The sequence below is a fragment of the Myotis daubentonii genome, chromosome 16, assembly GCF_963259705.1.
Source record: "Myotis daubentonii chromosome 16, mMyoDau2.1, whole genome shotgun sequence".
In the NCBI taxonomy this organism is placed as follows: domain Eukaryota; kingdom Metazoa; phylum Chordata; class Mammalia; order Chiroptera; family Vespertilionidae; genus Myotis; species Myotis daubentonii.
This window is the reverse complement of record NC_081855.1, coordinates 56,082,730-56,095,504: the sequence shown is the minus strand read 5'-3', so window position 1 is coordinate 56,095,504 and position 12,775 is coordinate 56,082,730. Positions and strand designations below refer to the sequence as shown.

General features: G+C 68.6%; 1 protein-coding gene across 6 annotated transcripts in view; it reads left to right on the top strand.

The window, feature by feature from the left end:
- Window positions 1-12,775, top strand: part of RBFOX3 (RNA binding fox-1 homolog 3) — an 81,247-nt gene that overhangs the window by 60,532 nt on the left and 7,940 nt on the right. For 3 of the 6 annotated variants that reach the window (XM_059671436.1, XM_059671430.1, XM_059671433.1), the window contains exons 2-6: window positions 3,129-3,383; window positions 7,683-7,820; window positions 9,255-9,308; window positions 10,039-10,131; window positions 11,461-11,521. In XM_059671436.1, coding sequence (XP_059527419.1) covers window positions 3,162-3,383; window positions 7,683-7,820; window positions 9,255-9,308; window positions 10,039-10,131; window positions 11,461-11,521 — 568 coding nt within the window. In that variant the 5' untranslated portion in view covers window positions 3,129-3,161. Of the gene's footprint in view, window positions 1-2,702; window positions 2,726-3,128; window positions 3,384-7,682; window positions 7,821-9,254; window positions 9,309-10,038; window positions 10,132-11,460; window positions 11,522-12,775 lie in introns of those variants that run through there. The other 3 variants (XM_059671431.1, XM_059671435.1, XM_059671432.1) reach the window with 2 other exon arrangements.

The window sequence follows — 12,775 nt, the reverse complement described above, 5'->3', positions numbered from 1 at the left end:
CCGGGGACCAGACCTCCATCCAGGAACCAGACCTCCATCCAGGGACCAGACCTCCATCCGGGGACCAGACCTCCATCCAGGACCAAACCTCCATCCAGGGACCAGACCTCCATCCGGGGACCAGACCTCCATCCGGGACCCAGACCTCCATCCGGGGACCAGACCTCCATCCGGGACCCAGACCTCCATCCGGGGACCAGACCTCCATCCGGGACCCAGACCTCCATCCGGGGACCAGACCTACATCCAGGACCCAGACCTCCATCCGGGGACCAGACCTCCATCCGGGACCCAGACCTCCATCCGGGACCCAGACCTCCATCCGGGGACCAGACCTCCATCCGGGGACCAGACCTCCATCCAGGACCCAGACCTCCATCCGGGGACCAGACCTCCATCCGGGGACCAGACCTCCATCCAGGACCCAGACCTCCATCCGGGGACCAGACCTCCATCCAGGGACCAAACCTCCATCCAGGGACCAGACCTCCATCCAGGGACCAGACCTCCATCCGGGACCCAGACCTCCACCCGGACCCAGACCTCCATCCAGGGACCAGACCTTCATCCAGGGCTCTAACCTCCATCCAGGGCTCTAACCTCCATCCGGAACCAGACCTCCACCCGGACCCAGACCTCCATCCGGGACCCAGACCTCCATCCGGGACCCAGACCTCCACCCGGGACCCTCACCTCCATCTGGGGACCAGACCTTCATCCAGGGCTCTAACCTCCATCCGGGGCAGCCCCAGTTGAATCTCAGACTTTGGCTTGTCCACAAAAACTCTCCTGTGACCACTTATATGGTAAAAACAGCCCCCTCTCTGCACCTGTGGGCATCCCCTCTGACCTGCCTGCTGCCACCTCCGGGCCGGCCCCACTGGCTCTTTGAGGCGCCGGGACGTTGGGCTGTGAGCCTGGCCAGCACCAGGGCTGATTCATCGCCTCTGGAACCCACGCCAGGCTTTTCAAATTCAGTTATGCTCCGCGGGGAACCTGCTCGCCAGTGCACCCCAGGAGCCTGCATCCAGGCCCCCGCACCTTGGCCCCCACTCTTGGGCGCAGACATAACACCAGCCCTGCCTGCATCACCGGCGGGGCCGCTGGGCAGGTCACCCGGTGCCATTTCCTCACTCCAGTGCGCCGAGGGCTCTCCCAGCCCTCCCTGGGCTCCCCATCGTCACACATTCCCTGTGGGCGTGCGCGGGCCAGGCCCCCTCCTGGGAGATGTTCGGGTGACTCGCGCTGTTTCTGCCCAGCGGGCCTAGAAGCACGACCGGAATCACCCCAGGACCAAACCCAACCCAGCCAGACTCGCCGCAGGACGGGGGCAGCCTGACCTGGGCCCCCGGGACTGAGTCCGTGTGTCACCTCCCCCGACATCATCATGTGTCAGCGTCACTCGCCCGGAATGGGACCCAGGCCAGAGGGGACTGGGGAAGTCGGGGTGAGTGAGAGGAAGCAGGTGAGAGAGCCTCCCTCTCTCGGAGCCTGGGAGGAGGGGGCGCCGGGAAGATGTAAGTTAGCGCAAGTTCTAATCAAATATGTATTAGTTTATTGATCTCGTGGGCCGCCTCACCCTCACCCTCAGCCCCACAATTTCCTCCAGCTCTCCTGCTCCTCCCTCCTCACCTTCCGAGTGCTCCTCCACCCGGCAGCTCCCCCTTCCCCGCCCTCCCCTCCTCCACCCGCGCCGCTGACCTCACTGGGAGCTGGGGACTTCGCCAAGACGTTTGCTAACAGTGGTCATGGGGCTTTGCAGGTGACTCTGGAACAGTGAAATGGGGACCTCTAGCATGGGGCGTGCGTTCGTGTGTGCCATGTGTTCATGTGTGCCGTGAGTTCATGTGTGCCATGCATTCGTGTGTGCGTGTGTTCGGGTGTGGGTGCATTCATGTGTGCCATGCGTTCGAGTGTGGGTGTGCGTGTGCGTGCACGTGCGTGTTTCCCTCCCCAGGTCAGGAGCGTGAACGCTGCCCCAGTTTCTGCAGAGAGAGGGAGGGGACCCTCACCAGGGAAGAGGACAAGGACAGGACTTCTGCCTACCAGCTGTCAGGGGACCCCAGGAGGTGGGGGGTCCGGCACTGAGATGCGGAGGTTGGCATTGGAGCTTGGGGAGCAGGGGCCCTCAGGCCTCCACCTGCAGGGAGGTGGGCAGGCGGCTGCGGGGCCGGGCCCAGGCCTGACGGCGAAGCCCCCAGTGGGGGTTTTGACTCCCCGTTGCCCTGGGCGGCCTCTGTGGGCACCTCGCACTCTAACAGTGGCTTCGCCTTCCGGGTCAGCGTCCGAATTCACTCTCCGATGGGCTGGCTGCAGGCCCACAGCCCGCCCCGGCCGCCCCGGGCAGGCGTCGGGAGTCAGCGTGGCTGAGTGGGCCGTCCCAGCACGCTCTCTGGCAGGAGCGCCCGGACGGCTCCCGGGGCAGGTGGACAGGAGATGCCAGGCGTGCGGGTCGGCGTGAAGGGGTGGCAGGAGCTCGCACAGGGTCCTCCCCGCGCGGGGAGAAGAGGAGTCGTGAGCGTCCGACTGTCCACGCCTGTGCGAGGTCCTGCCACGCCGCGGGGCTGCTCACGCTCGGCACCTGTCCTGACAGGTGAGGGCGCTCTGTCGCCTGGGGCACCTCGGAAGGCCAGAGAGCGCCTCACCTGCTCAGAGGGGCTGCCGCGGGCCGGCCCTCGGGCGCATCTGCATGGGGGTGGGGAGCCTTTTTCCTGCCCAGGGCCATGTGACTATCCTCGGGCCACATAGAATTACCCACGGAAACACCAGCCTGCTGGATTCGGTCACACATTTCATTAACGCCCCCCTAATGCCCCGGCAGGGCCAGACCTAAGGATTCTCAGGGCTCCTAACGACCCTCGGGCTGGCCATTCCCCAGTCCAGCCCCCGCCCCCGCCCCCCGACACCATAAGGGACCCCAGTCCCTCCTCTGAGGCTGAGGGACTTCCGTCCAGGCTGCGTGTACGCCCCACATCGCCGGTTCCCACAACACCCCAATTTCAGGGGTGGGCAGAGAGTCCACGCCGACAAGCTCCTGGGGGCAGTGTTCGGGCCGCCCCCCCCCCCCCGCCCTCCCGGGAGTCTAATCAGCTCTCTCTCTCTCTCTCTCTCTCTCTCTCCCTCCACAGGGCAGCCAGGACGCCACGGCTCCGCCTGAAGCGATGGCCCAGCCCTACCCCCCCGCCCAGTACCCGCCTCCGCCACAGAACGGCATACCCGCCGAGTACGCCCCGCCCCCGCCGCACCCCACACAGGACTACTCGGGCCAGACCCCGGTCCCCCCGGAGCACGGCCTGACCCTGTACACACCAGCACAGACCCACCCTGAGCAGCCGGGCACCGAGGCCAGCACGCAGCCCATGGCGGGGGCCCCGACAGTGCCGGTAAGGGGCCCCCGAGACCAAGCTTCAGGGAGCGAGGCCAGGCCGTGGGTGGAGGGGCAGGAGACTTCGTGGGGGTCCCAGCCTCGCAGCGCTTGGTCCTCACACGAAGCATCTCTCCGGTGGCCCCTGCTGAGCCAGGCCCAGCCAGCCCTCGCCTCGCCTGGGAGAGGGAGCGTGTCCCGGCTGCCAGTGACCGTGAATGGGAAGCTAGGGACTCGGGCAGCCTGGGCTCGCCTGGTGTTGCGGGGTGAGTGGTGGGGCTGGCGGCGGGAGAGGAGCCCAGGGCCTCAGCGCTGTCTCGGTGGCGGGCACTCCTCTCACTTCTAATCACTTGTAATCTACCTGCTTGGCTGCCCTCCAATCAGATAGCTTCAATTATGTGGTTGTAATGCAGCCGGAGGAGAAAGGGCTGAGCCCTGCACTTCCGATGTGAGCGTGTGGTGAGGGCTGAGCCCCGCCCCCCTCCTGAGACCAGGACCCCAGCCTGCCCCCGGCCCCACCTTCCTGAGACCCCCTGAGACTCCAGCCTGCCTGGCCCGTCCTGCACTCCCCCTGGTCTCCAGGCCCCGCCCCCCCCCCCCCGCCCCGCTGTGCTGGGGCTATGGGGCCACCCAACGTCCCTGCTGGCTCCACCCCAGCACTGGCTGCCCGGGCTGGGCAAGGGGCCAGCAGCTCTGAGCTGCCCAGGAGTGGCTGTGCCCTGGCAGCTCCGATGGGTGCCCCCTCCACATGCCCTCAGCCCTCCCCCTGACCCAGCCTGGCTCCCAAGGTGCTGCGTGGATCCAAAGATGACCTGTCCTCCCCGGGCGGACAGCACCGTCAAGCTCTGTGGGGGGGGAGCCCACCCCGCCGCCCCCGGGCTGGACTGCACCCTCGTCTGGGGCCCAGCCAGGGCCCTTCCTCCCGCTTGGAGCATTGCCCAGCGGAGCCGCTGGAAGCCATCAACTCGGCGCCCCGCATCCCTGGTGCGGAGTCTCGTAGACGCCCAGGGTTCCTGCCGTGGAAGAAAGCCGGCCCGCGGGCCGCAGACCCAGCGCCACCCACGCTCCCCGCTGCTCCTGCTCCTGACGCCTCAGCCCCACGACCCGCGACCCGCGCTCTGAAGAGGTGAGCGGAGCAGGGGGCTCGCCGGGAGCGCGTTGCCGGCCGCTGGCCTCTTTCTGACGGACTGTGGTGGACGGGGCGCCTGGTCAGGCCTCGTGACCCCCTCACAGACGGATGGGGAGCCCGGAATCGCCCGGGAAGTGGACACGGTGGGAGACAAGAGGATCGGAGTGCAGCCGGCGGCCGATGCCCGAGGCCTGTGCGGCAGAAAGAGCCTGGCCTCCTCGGCACCGGGGCCCGGATGCGGCCTGACCGGACACGGCGAGCCTGCCTTCGCGGGCGGGTCTGTATGGGCACCTACCGTGTGCCAGCACCGAGCGCGCTGGGCGCAGAAGCAGTGACCAGCCCTGCCCCGCGATGACCGTCGGGTTCACCAGCCACGGACGTGAAAGTCGAAGGGGCCAGCCGTGGCCTCTGGCTGCGAGAGTCCGTGCCGAGGGGACCCCGGAGTCCCCGGGGGGAGGCCCCACTGAGAGGGGAGAAGCTCGCTGCGCCAGCTGAGCGCATCCCCGGGAACCCGCCCGGCCTGCGGGGTGCAGCCACCCTCCTTCCTCCGGCCGGGGCTCCAGGTCCTGCGAGGGGCCGGGCTCTGCGGGTCTCCGCCTGGGGACCAGGAGGACAGGCTCTTCCGCCCCAGGCCCCGGCCGAATGAGCAGTGCGGGGGACGTCGCTGGACAGCCGGTGACCCAGAGCTGCCGGAGGCCTCGGCCGCCGCCTCGGGTGCAGCGGGAGCCGGGACCACGCCCCGTCCTGCTCACTCCAGGAGCCGCCTTCTCCCCCGAGAGGCTGCCCACCGCCACCTGAAGGCTGGGCGCCTGCGCACTGGTCAGCCGTCCCGGTCCCGGTCCCCTCTCTGAGGCCCTTCAGCTCAGCAGGCCTCTGTGCGCGGATCGGGGGGCCCGGGCGCAGGCTGCACGAGCCCCGCTTTTGTCCAGACCCACCTCTCCTGTGTGTGGATCCCTCGTCATCTTCGTGCTTTTGGCCAAGGCAGCGGGGGGCACGGAGCGTGCGTGCAGCCAAGCCCACAGTGGACACACAGCTCTGCCCCAGGAGGGGCTGCCCAGGACCCCAGAACAGGTCATCGTGCATGGACGGCTGGAGGCCACCCTCGGAACACGCCTCCTCCGAGGCCGACGGGCCGCCCCGCGGGGTGCGCCACATCGGGCACCCGGCTGGCGGCCATCACACAAGTACAGAGGTTTTGAAGGAGCGGTGAGGGCACGGGGGGCTCCAGAGAAAGGAGTTTGCAAGACCCGCTCCGTCTTGTCACACGTCGGCGAGCCTCGCTCATGGCAGCACTGGGCACAGGTCCGCGTCTGCTGCCCGAGGCCCCTGGGCCCACGGCCGCTGCCCAGCACCTTCTTGGCCCCGCCTGCCCCCCGTGCTGGCCTTGGGGAGGCCCAGGCGGAGGGGGCTGCAGACTCCTCGGAGGGTGGCCGCCTCTGCGCTCCGCCAGGGCGGACTCCTGGCCTCGGAGGGTGAGAGGGGGTGAGGGCAGCTGACACGGAGATGAGGACGCAGAAGCCAAGCCCCTGGGACCAGCTGCGGAGGCAGGGGAGTGGCTGGTGTGGTTCCGTGCCCCCTGCGTGTGGGCGCCGAAGCAGAGTGTTCTAAGGGGGGAGAGCCTGGGCCGCGGTGATAAACGGTGGGCCGGCCTCGCCTCCCCGCGGGCGGCCAGTGTGCCGTGACCTGCCGAGGCTGCTCAGCACATCGCACGCGGAGCCCATTTATCTGCCTGCGCGCAGCTGCGCGGGGCCGGGGCGCCTTCCTTCCTGGTGTCCTGGCCCTTCCCGTGCCTGTCCCCACGCCCCCCCTTCTCCCACCTCGCCCTCTGCTGCTCCCCTGGGGGGTCGGGGGGACCTGGATCTTGGTGACACCGTGGCCTCCGCCTCCTGGGGTCCTCCCCGCGCTCCCCACCCAGGGCTCCCGGCTCCAGCCCGGCCTGTGGCCAAGTGAACCTCTGCCCTCTGCTGGCCGAGCTCAGCACTGCATTCCCTCCAGGCCACCAGCGAGGCCACAGCCACCGGTTGGAACAAATTCCCTGAGGGCTGGGGCACCCGCCTGCTGCTTCCGCGACAAGGATGCATCTGAGCAGTGCACTGGGGCGACCCCCAAATAATATGGGGGGTGGGGGAGCGGACAGGCACGAATCGAGACAAGAAAGGGAAGGAGGAAATAACGGTTATGTTCTCATCTCGTTATCCCCTCGGTGCTGAGCTCACCCCCACTGGGGAGGGTAGGGACGGAGGAGCCCTGTGGTCTCTGTCCACCGTCCTGTCTGTCACCACTAAGCACGGCTGCTGGACGGTGACGCCCCCACTTGCCTTACCCGTGGGCAGAGCCAGGAGGGCGAGTCTCCGGCGGGCATTGGCGGTTCTGGCATGTCCCTGTGGGTGGCACACGGGGCCTCGGGCCCTGGCGTCCCGGTCCCGGTGAGCTGGCCAGGCACCTCGGTCAGCGGCCACTCATCACCCAGCAGCGTTGATGGAGCGCCCACTGCGCCTTTGGCACTGGCGAGTCTGCAGGGAGGGACCCGGCTAAAGGCCGGCCTGGCGGTGAGCTGGCGCCCGTCCCTGGAGAAGTCCCCCAGGCGGGGCCTCACCCCCTCGGCTAGCGCCTGCTCCCACCAGACACCGCGATGCCTCATCCCAGCGCCGCCCTCGCGGGGAGCTGGGGGGGGCGGGGGGCCTTAGCGGCCGCGTTGCTTCCTGAGGCCGGGCCTTCGGGCCCCGCTGCTGAAACAGTGTATGAGTCCAAAGTGTGGACCAGCTACACGGGACGGAACTGGTCACGGTGCGTGGCCCCCAAAGTGCTGAGAGGCAGCACCCAGGTGCCCGGGGGAGGGGGGGGGATGTGTGCCCGGCGGCGGGCTCGGAAATGCACTTTGTCATCAGGCCTTGAATGGTCCCGTCGGGAAAGGGCACACGTGGGACCCTGAGGCCGATGGTCCCTGGAGCTGAGGGACCACGGTCGGGCCTGGGCCAAGCGGAGAGGGGACACAGGGCCCAGGAGGCCTCGCGCTGGCGTCCGGGCACAGCTGGGCCGTGTCCTGTGAGCGTCTCGGCCGTTTCCCTGGCGGATCCCAGCCCCGGGAGGAAGGGTCCGAGGGGCTGGGAAGGACTTGGTCTCTGAGCTCCCCCTGCCCCCCGTGGGATGGAGCTGGAGAGGCCCTCACCCCCCATCCTCTCCCCACAGCAGACAGACGAGGCGGCACAGACGGACAGCCAGCCGCTCCACCCCGCCGACCCCACCGAGAAACAGCTCCCCAAGCGGCTCCACGTCTCCAACATCCCCTTCCGGTTCAGGGACCCCGACCTGCGGCAAATGTTCGGGGTGAGTGTGTGCGGCCCCATTCCTGTCCCCCCCCCGCCTCCTCCTCCTGGTCCAGCCAGTCCCGACCCGAGCCTGTGGGAGGGAGGAACGGACGGACGGACAGACGGGTGAGGGAGGCCCACCACCTCTTCCTCCTGGTCCAGCCAGTCCCGACCTGAGCCTATGGGAGGGAGGGAGAGACGGACGGACGGATGGACGGACGGGCGAGGGAGGCCCACCATCTCTTCCTCCTGCCCTCGGGCTTCCTGGGTCCCCTCCAGGCCCAGGCCACCCAGCAGGCAGCAAAGCTGCTGGTCTCTGGCACGGGCTCCGGGACCTTCTCCTCAGAGGGCGCCCTGCCCCGCCGGCAGGCGCCTGCTCCCTCCGCTGGGTGCGCGGGCCGGGCACCCGGCCTCTCTGGGCTGCGTCCTCCGGGCTCCGGGGACGGGCTGTGGGACGAGACACAGTCCACGGGAAGCAAGCGCCGGACCGTGTCCTTCCGGGGCTGTCCCCGAGGCCGTGCCGTGGGGCCCAGCCAGCCGCAGGGAACCCCGCGGTCACTTCATTTGCCACTTGCCTGGGCCCCGGGGGGTGCCGGACTTGGAGTCGTCAGATGAGGATCTGCCCTCCCCCGACACCCACCGCTTCTGGGCCTGGAGCCGAGCAGCTGCCAAACCCCCTGAGCCTGGGCCCCGCGTAACGCAGCTGCGCAGCGTCTCGGGGCCCCGGGCCCCAGGCTGCCCGCCAGCTCGCCCGCCCTGGAGGACCTGCAGGCTGCCCGCCAGCTCTCGGCCCCTGCTCAGGGCGGCACCTCCTCCCTCTCTGTGGCAGCCTTGGGGTTGCCTTGTGACCCAGGACACCACCTCCGGGATGTTTCGGGGTGAAGGGGAGCCCTATCATTTTACACACTGAGGCCTCGGGACCTCACTGGCTTTGGGGGGGGGGGACTGGTCACAGCTTGATGGTCTCACGTGCCAGCGAGAGGTCAGGAAGGGGAAGGCAGAGTCGGGTCCCTGGCCAGTGTGTCCCGGTCAGGCAGAGGGGCCTGGGGTCCAGTCACCGCGGTGCCCCAAGCCCGGCGCCCCCAGCACGGCCAGCAGCCACACAGGCCCCGCCGTGGTGCCTTCTCTCCCAGCCCTTCCTGTGGGGAAGGGCCTTCCCATAGTCCTTTACCCGTTAGTGTGCATTAGGGGGGCGGCCAGCAGCTTGTGGCAGAGCAGGGAGGGACACGGTGACGGTGACGCGGCGCACACCTGTCACCAAGCACAGACCCAGCCTGTGGACGGGCCTCGTCCTGGCTCCAGAAGAAGGCAGGGGGCATCCCTGTCCCCCAGCTACACAGAGGGAGGGGCCGGGCAGAGGGGCAGCGGTGCGGGTGTCCGGGGAGCAGGCTGCCCGCCAGCAGCCCTCACCCACCATCTCCTGTCCCCCCCGACCCCCTCTCTGTCTCCGCAGCAATTCGGAAAAATTTTAGACGTGGAGATCATTTTTAACGAGCGGGGCTCCAAGGTGGGTGCCGCCCAGAGGCCGCCACCATTACAGCGCCGGCTGTAGGGCCGCCAGGCTAGCGTGTGACATGTGCGTCCCCTTCCTGGAGAGCTGCGCGCCCGCCCGAGGACCCCTGAGCGACACGGGTGCCTGTATGCCCTCCTCCACCCCCACCCCATGTCTGTGTTCTTGTCGTTGCTGCCGCTGCTGCCGCCTCCTTCTCTCTAAGCTGCCGGGACCACTCTGTCCACACTGGGCCGCCCTGGGGCGGGGCCTGCCGGGGTCAGCCTGAGGCTGGGGGTGGGGGAGCAGGAGACGAGGGAGGGTGCCCGGCAGAGATGAGCCCTGCTCCCCGCTGTGGGGAGAGAAGACACTGCCCCCCCCCCAGGCTTCTAGGGTGAAGGTGGTAGGGCTACCCCTCAGGCCCTGAAAGCCAGGCTTAGGGCAACGGGCCTGGACCCTGGCAGGACTGGACAGTGTCCCTGGCAGCCTTGGCCTGTCCCCTGGGAGAGCCCAGGTGGTAAGCCCAGGCCAAGCCAAAGGCTGCCCCGCCTGGGCCGCACCCCCCTGGCACCCCCCTGCGCCCCGGCTGGTGGCACCAGAAAGTCCTCTGGGCTGCAGTCTCTCCTTCAACTCTGCCAACTCAACCCCCCTCTCTCCCCCTCTCTTCCCCCTCCCCCTGCCCTGCCCCTCCCTCCTTTTCTTCCTTCTCATCCTGTGTCTCCCCGTGTCTGTCCTTCTCTGCTCACAGGGCTTTGGGTTTGTAACTTTTGAAACTAGCTCAGATGCTGACCGAGCCCGGGAGAAGCTGAATGGGACGATCGTAGAGGGACGGAAAATTGAGGTGCTCAGATAAGTGTGCTGTGGGGTGACCCCCCACCCAGTTCTCTGCCACCCTGTGGAGCACCAGACCAGGGCCCCCCCAACCCCCCAGAACAGGAAGCTGGGGGGAGGGCAGGGCCACACTGAGGCCAGAGCCCAGCCCATCTCTGTCCTGTGGGTCTAGACGTCAGGCTCCCCCAAGGTCCCCCCTCCTTTCGTCTGTCTCTCCTTCCTGAAAGAGAACCCGCACCTGGGGGCTCAGCCAGACCCTGGGAGGACCCCAGAAGCTGTGTGTGTGAGGCTTGGCAGCTCCAAGGGCCACGGCCAGGCCAGTCTGCCCTCCAGCTGGAAGGGACCATTGGTCCCCCCCGACGCCCCTCACAGGGAGCAGCAGCTGCCTCCTGCCCCCCCCCACCCCGCATGCTGCCTGCCCTCACCCCACGGGGACCCCACGGGGTCAGCAGCAAGTGGCCAGGGCCTAGATGGGGACCCAGCCCAGAGGAGCAGCAGGAAGAGGCAAGGTCCACCACAAAAAGCCAGGGGAGGGGGAGGGAGGGCTCAGCGGCCAGCACGCAGCCCGTTGGAGAGGTCTGGGGGGAGGGTTCCAAGGACAGAGGAGTGGGGGCCCTGACTTGGCCAGGCTCTGGCCCAGCCCTTGGTGGCACCTGGGGCTGTGGCCCAAGGACCCCAGGGCTGACTCGGGGCCCCTTCCTGGGTTCCACGCCCAGCCTGCTCTCCGCTCCCTTCCCAAGGGGCCTTCCTCCTCCTCCTCCTCCTCCTCCTCCTCCTCCTCCTCTTCCTGCTCCTGCCCCTTCCCGCCCCTGGGCAGTGACCGGGCCTAGAGGCCTGGAGAGCAGGACCACCCCATGGCACTGCCTGCCCCTCCCTCGCGGGCCTTGTCTCTCAGGGGCACATCCGAAAGCTCTGGCCGGGAGGGGTGGCCGCCGTGGTGCCCTCGGCCTCCTGGGGTGGAGACTGCCCTGGGGCAGGTCTGTTAGGGGCCTGAGAGGCTCTGACGAGAGGCCACCAGCCAGCGTCTCCCGTGACCTTGGGGCTTGGCTTGTGGAACAGCCGTGTGAAGGTCAAGAGCCAGGTCCAGACCCAGTGCCTGAGCCAGGGCCAGGCCGGGCGGGCAGCAGCCAGAGCTGGGGGGTGGCCAAGGCTCCCTGGAGGCGGCAGCACCGCAGGGGGCGGGGGGGAGGGCAGGCTGGTGGCAGCGGCTCCTGTGCCTCCGCCTGGTGCCCTGGGACAGGACCGGGGGCGGGGGGCGGGGGGCAGAAGCGCAGAGCAGGCCTGGGGCGGCCCATGGCCCCACGGGAGCTAATGTTCCCCTCTCCCCGCCTCTGAGCAGGTCAATAACGCCACAGCCCGAGTCATGACCAACAAGAAGACGTCCAACCCCTACACCAATGGTAAGGCGCCCGGGGCCCGGGAGGCTGTGGGAGCACCGCCGGCCCTGGAGGCTAACCTCCCTGGGTGCTCGGCACCTCCATGTTCAGCTCGCCCTGTGGGGGGGGGGGGCGGCACCCCCAGGTGTGCGTGGCACCCCGAGGCCACATGGACAGGCTTCGCACAGTGGCTCAGCGGCCGCTTCCCGGAGTTTCATTTCCAAGCTCTGAGGGCGGCCTGGCTGGAGGTGCTGTGCTGAGTGGGTGAGGAAGGGCAGGCAGCCCGGGCCTTGGCAGTCCTGGGAGGCTGAGGCCGCCAGAGCGAGTCCTGCTGCCCCGCCGGACCGTCCGCTGTGCACCTGGCCCCGAGCCGAGCGGGACTGGCCGGTCCTCTTTGGAAACGAAGGGCTGATGCCACATGCCGGCTGCCGAGAGAAGTGAGGGAGTTCGCTGCGGAAAACAAGCGCACCGCGTTTGGGCGGGTGCTGCCGTTAACACAAAACGGGGGACCGCCCAGGGGGGCCCCGGCCTCGGATCCGGGGCCCCTGACGGTGCACTGGGCCAGAGTCGGCAGGCGGAGGCGCCAGGGCAGCTGAGGCGCAGGCCGGCCCCCGAGAGGGCGGAGAAGAGCCGCCGGCGGAGCCCGGGAGGCAGCTGGGGTCATTGCCTCTGGGACTCTGCTCCGTCCTGGAACCTCACCCGAGGGACCCAGTTGTTGGGCCTGGAGGTCTCCCCAGGAGACAGACGGTTCTTGCCTCCTCCCCGGAGGTGGATGGGCTCCTGGCCAGCAGCAGCGTTAGACACAAAGTCTGCCGTCTGATGGGACCAGTGACGGCGGCCCACGGACAGTGCGGACAGTGGCCCCGGAGGAGCAAGGCCACTGCCCAGCAGTGGGCACGCTGTCTGAATGCCTGGGGCCAGAGCCCACTCAAAGCATCTGGTCTCCTCCCGGAGGCCTCGGTTGTGCTGTGCCCCGGGTCCCTGGTGGGGGCGGGAGGCAGCCGGAGCAGCCAGCCCAGAACGGCCTGCTTGCAGGGAGGGAGAGGCTGGTGAGGATACGGCTGGGGGCCAGGGAGTGGCAGGAACGGGTTGGCACATACCAGCTCTGTGACGCAAGGCTGCGGCACCTCTCAGCCTCCACTTGTCCATCTGTGAAATGGGAGGGTGGCCACCGACCTCAGTGGGGGGGGGGGGGTTCTGAACAGCAGGACCCTGTAAAGTGCCTGGGAAGGGCCAGCTGTCCTGTCATTATTACTTGAAGCCAAAGGCCCTTCTGCC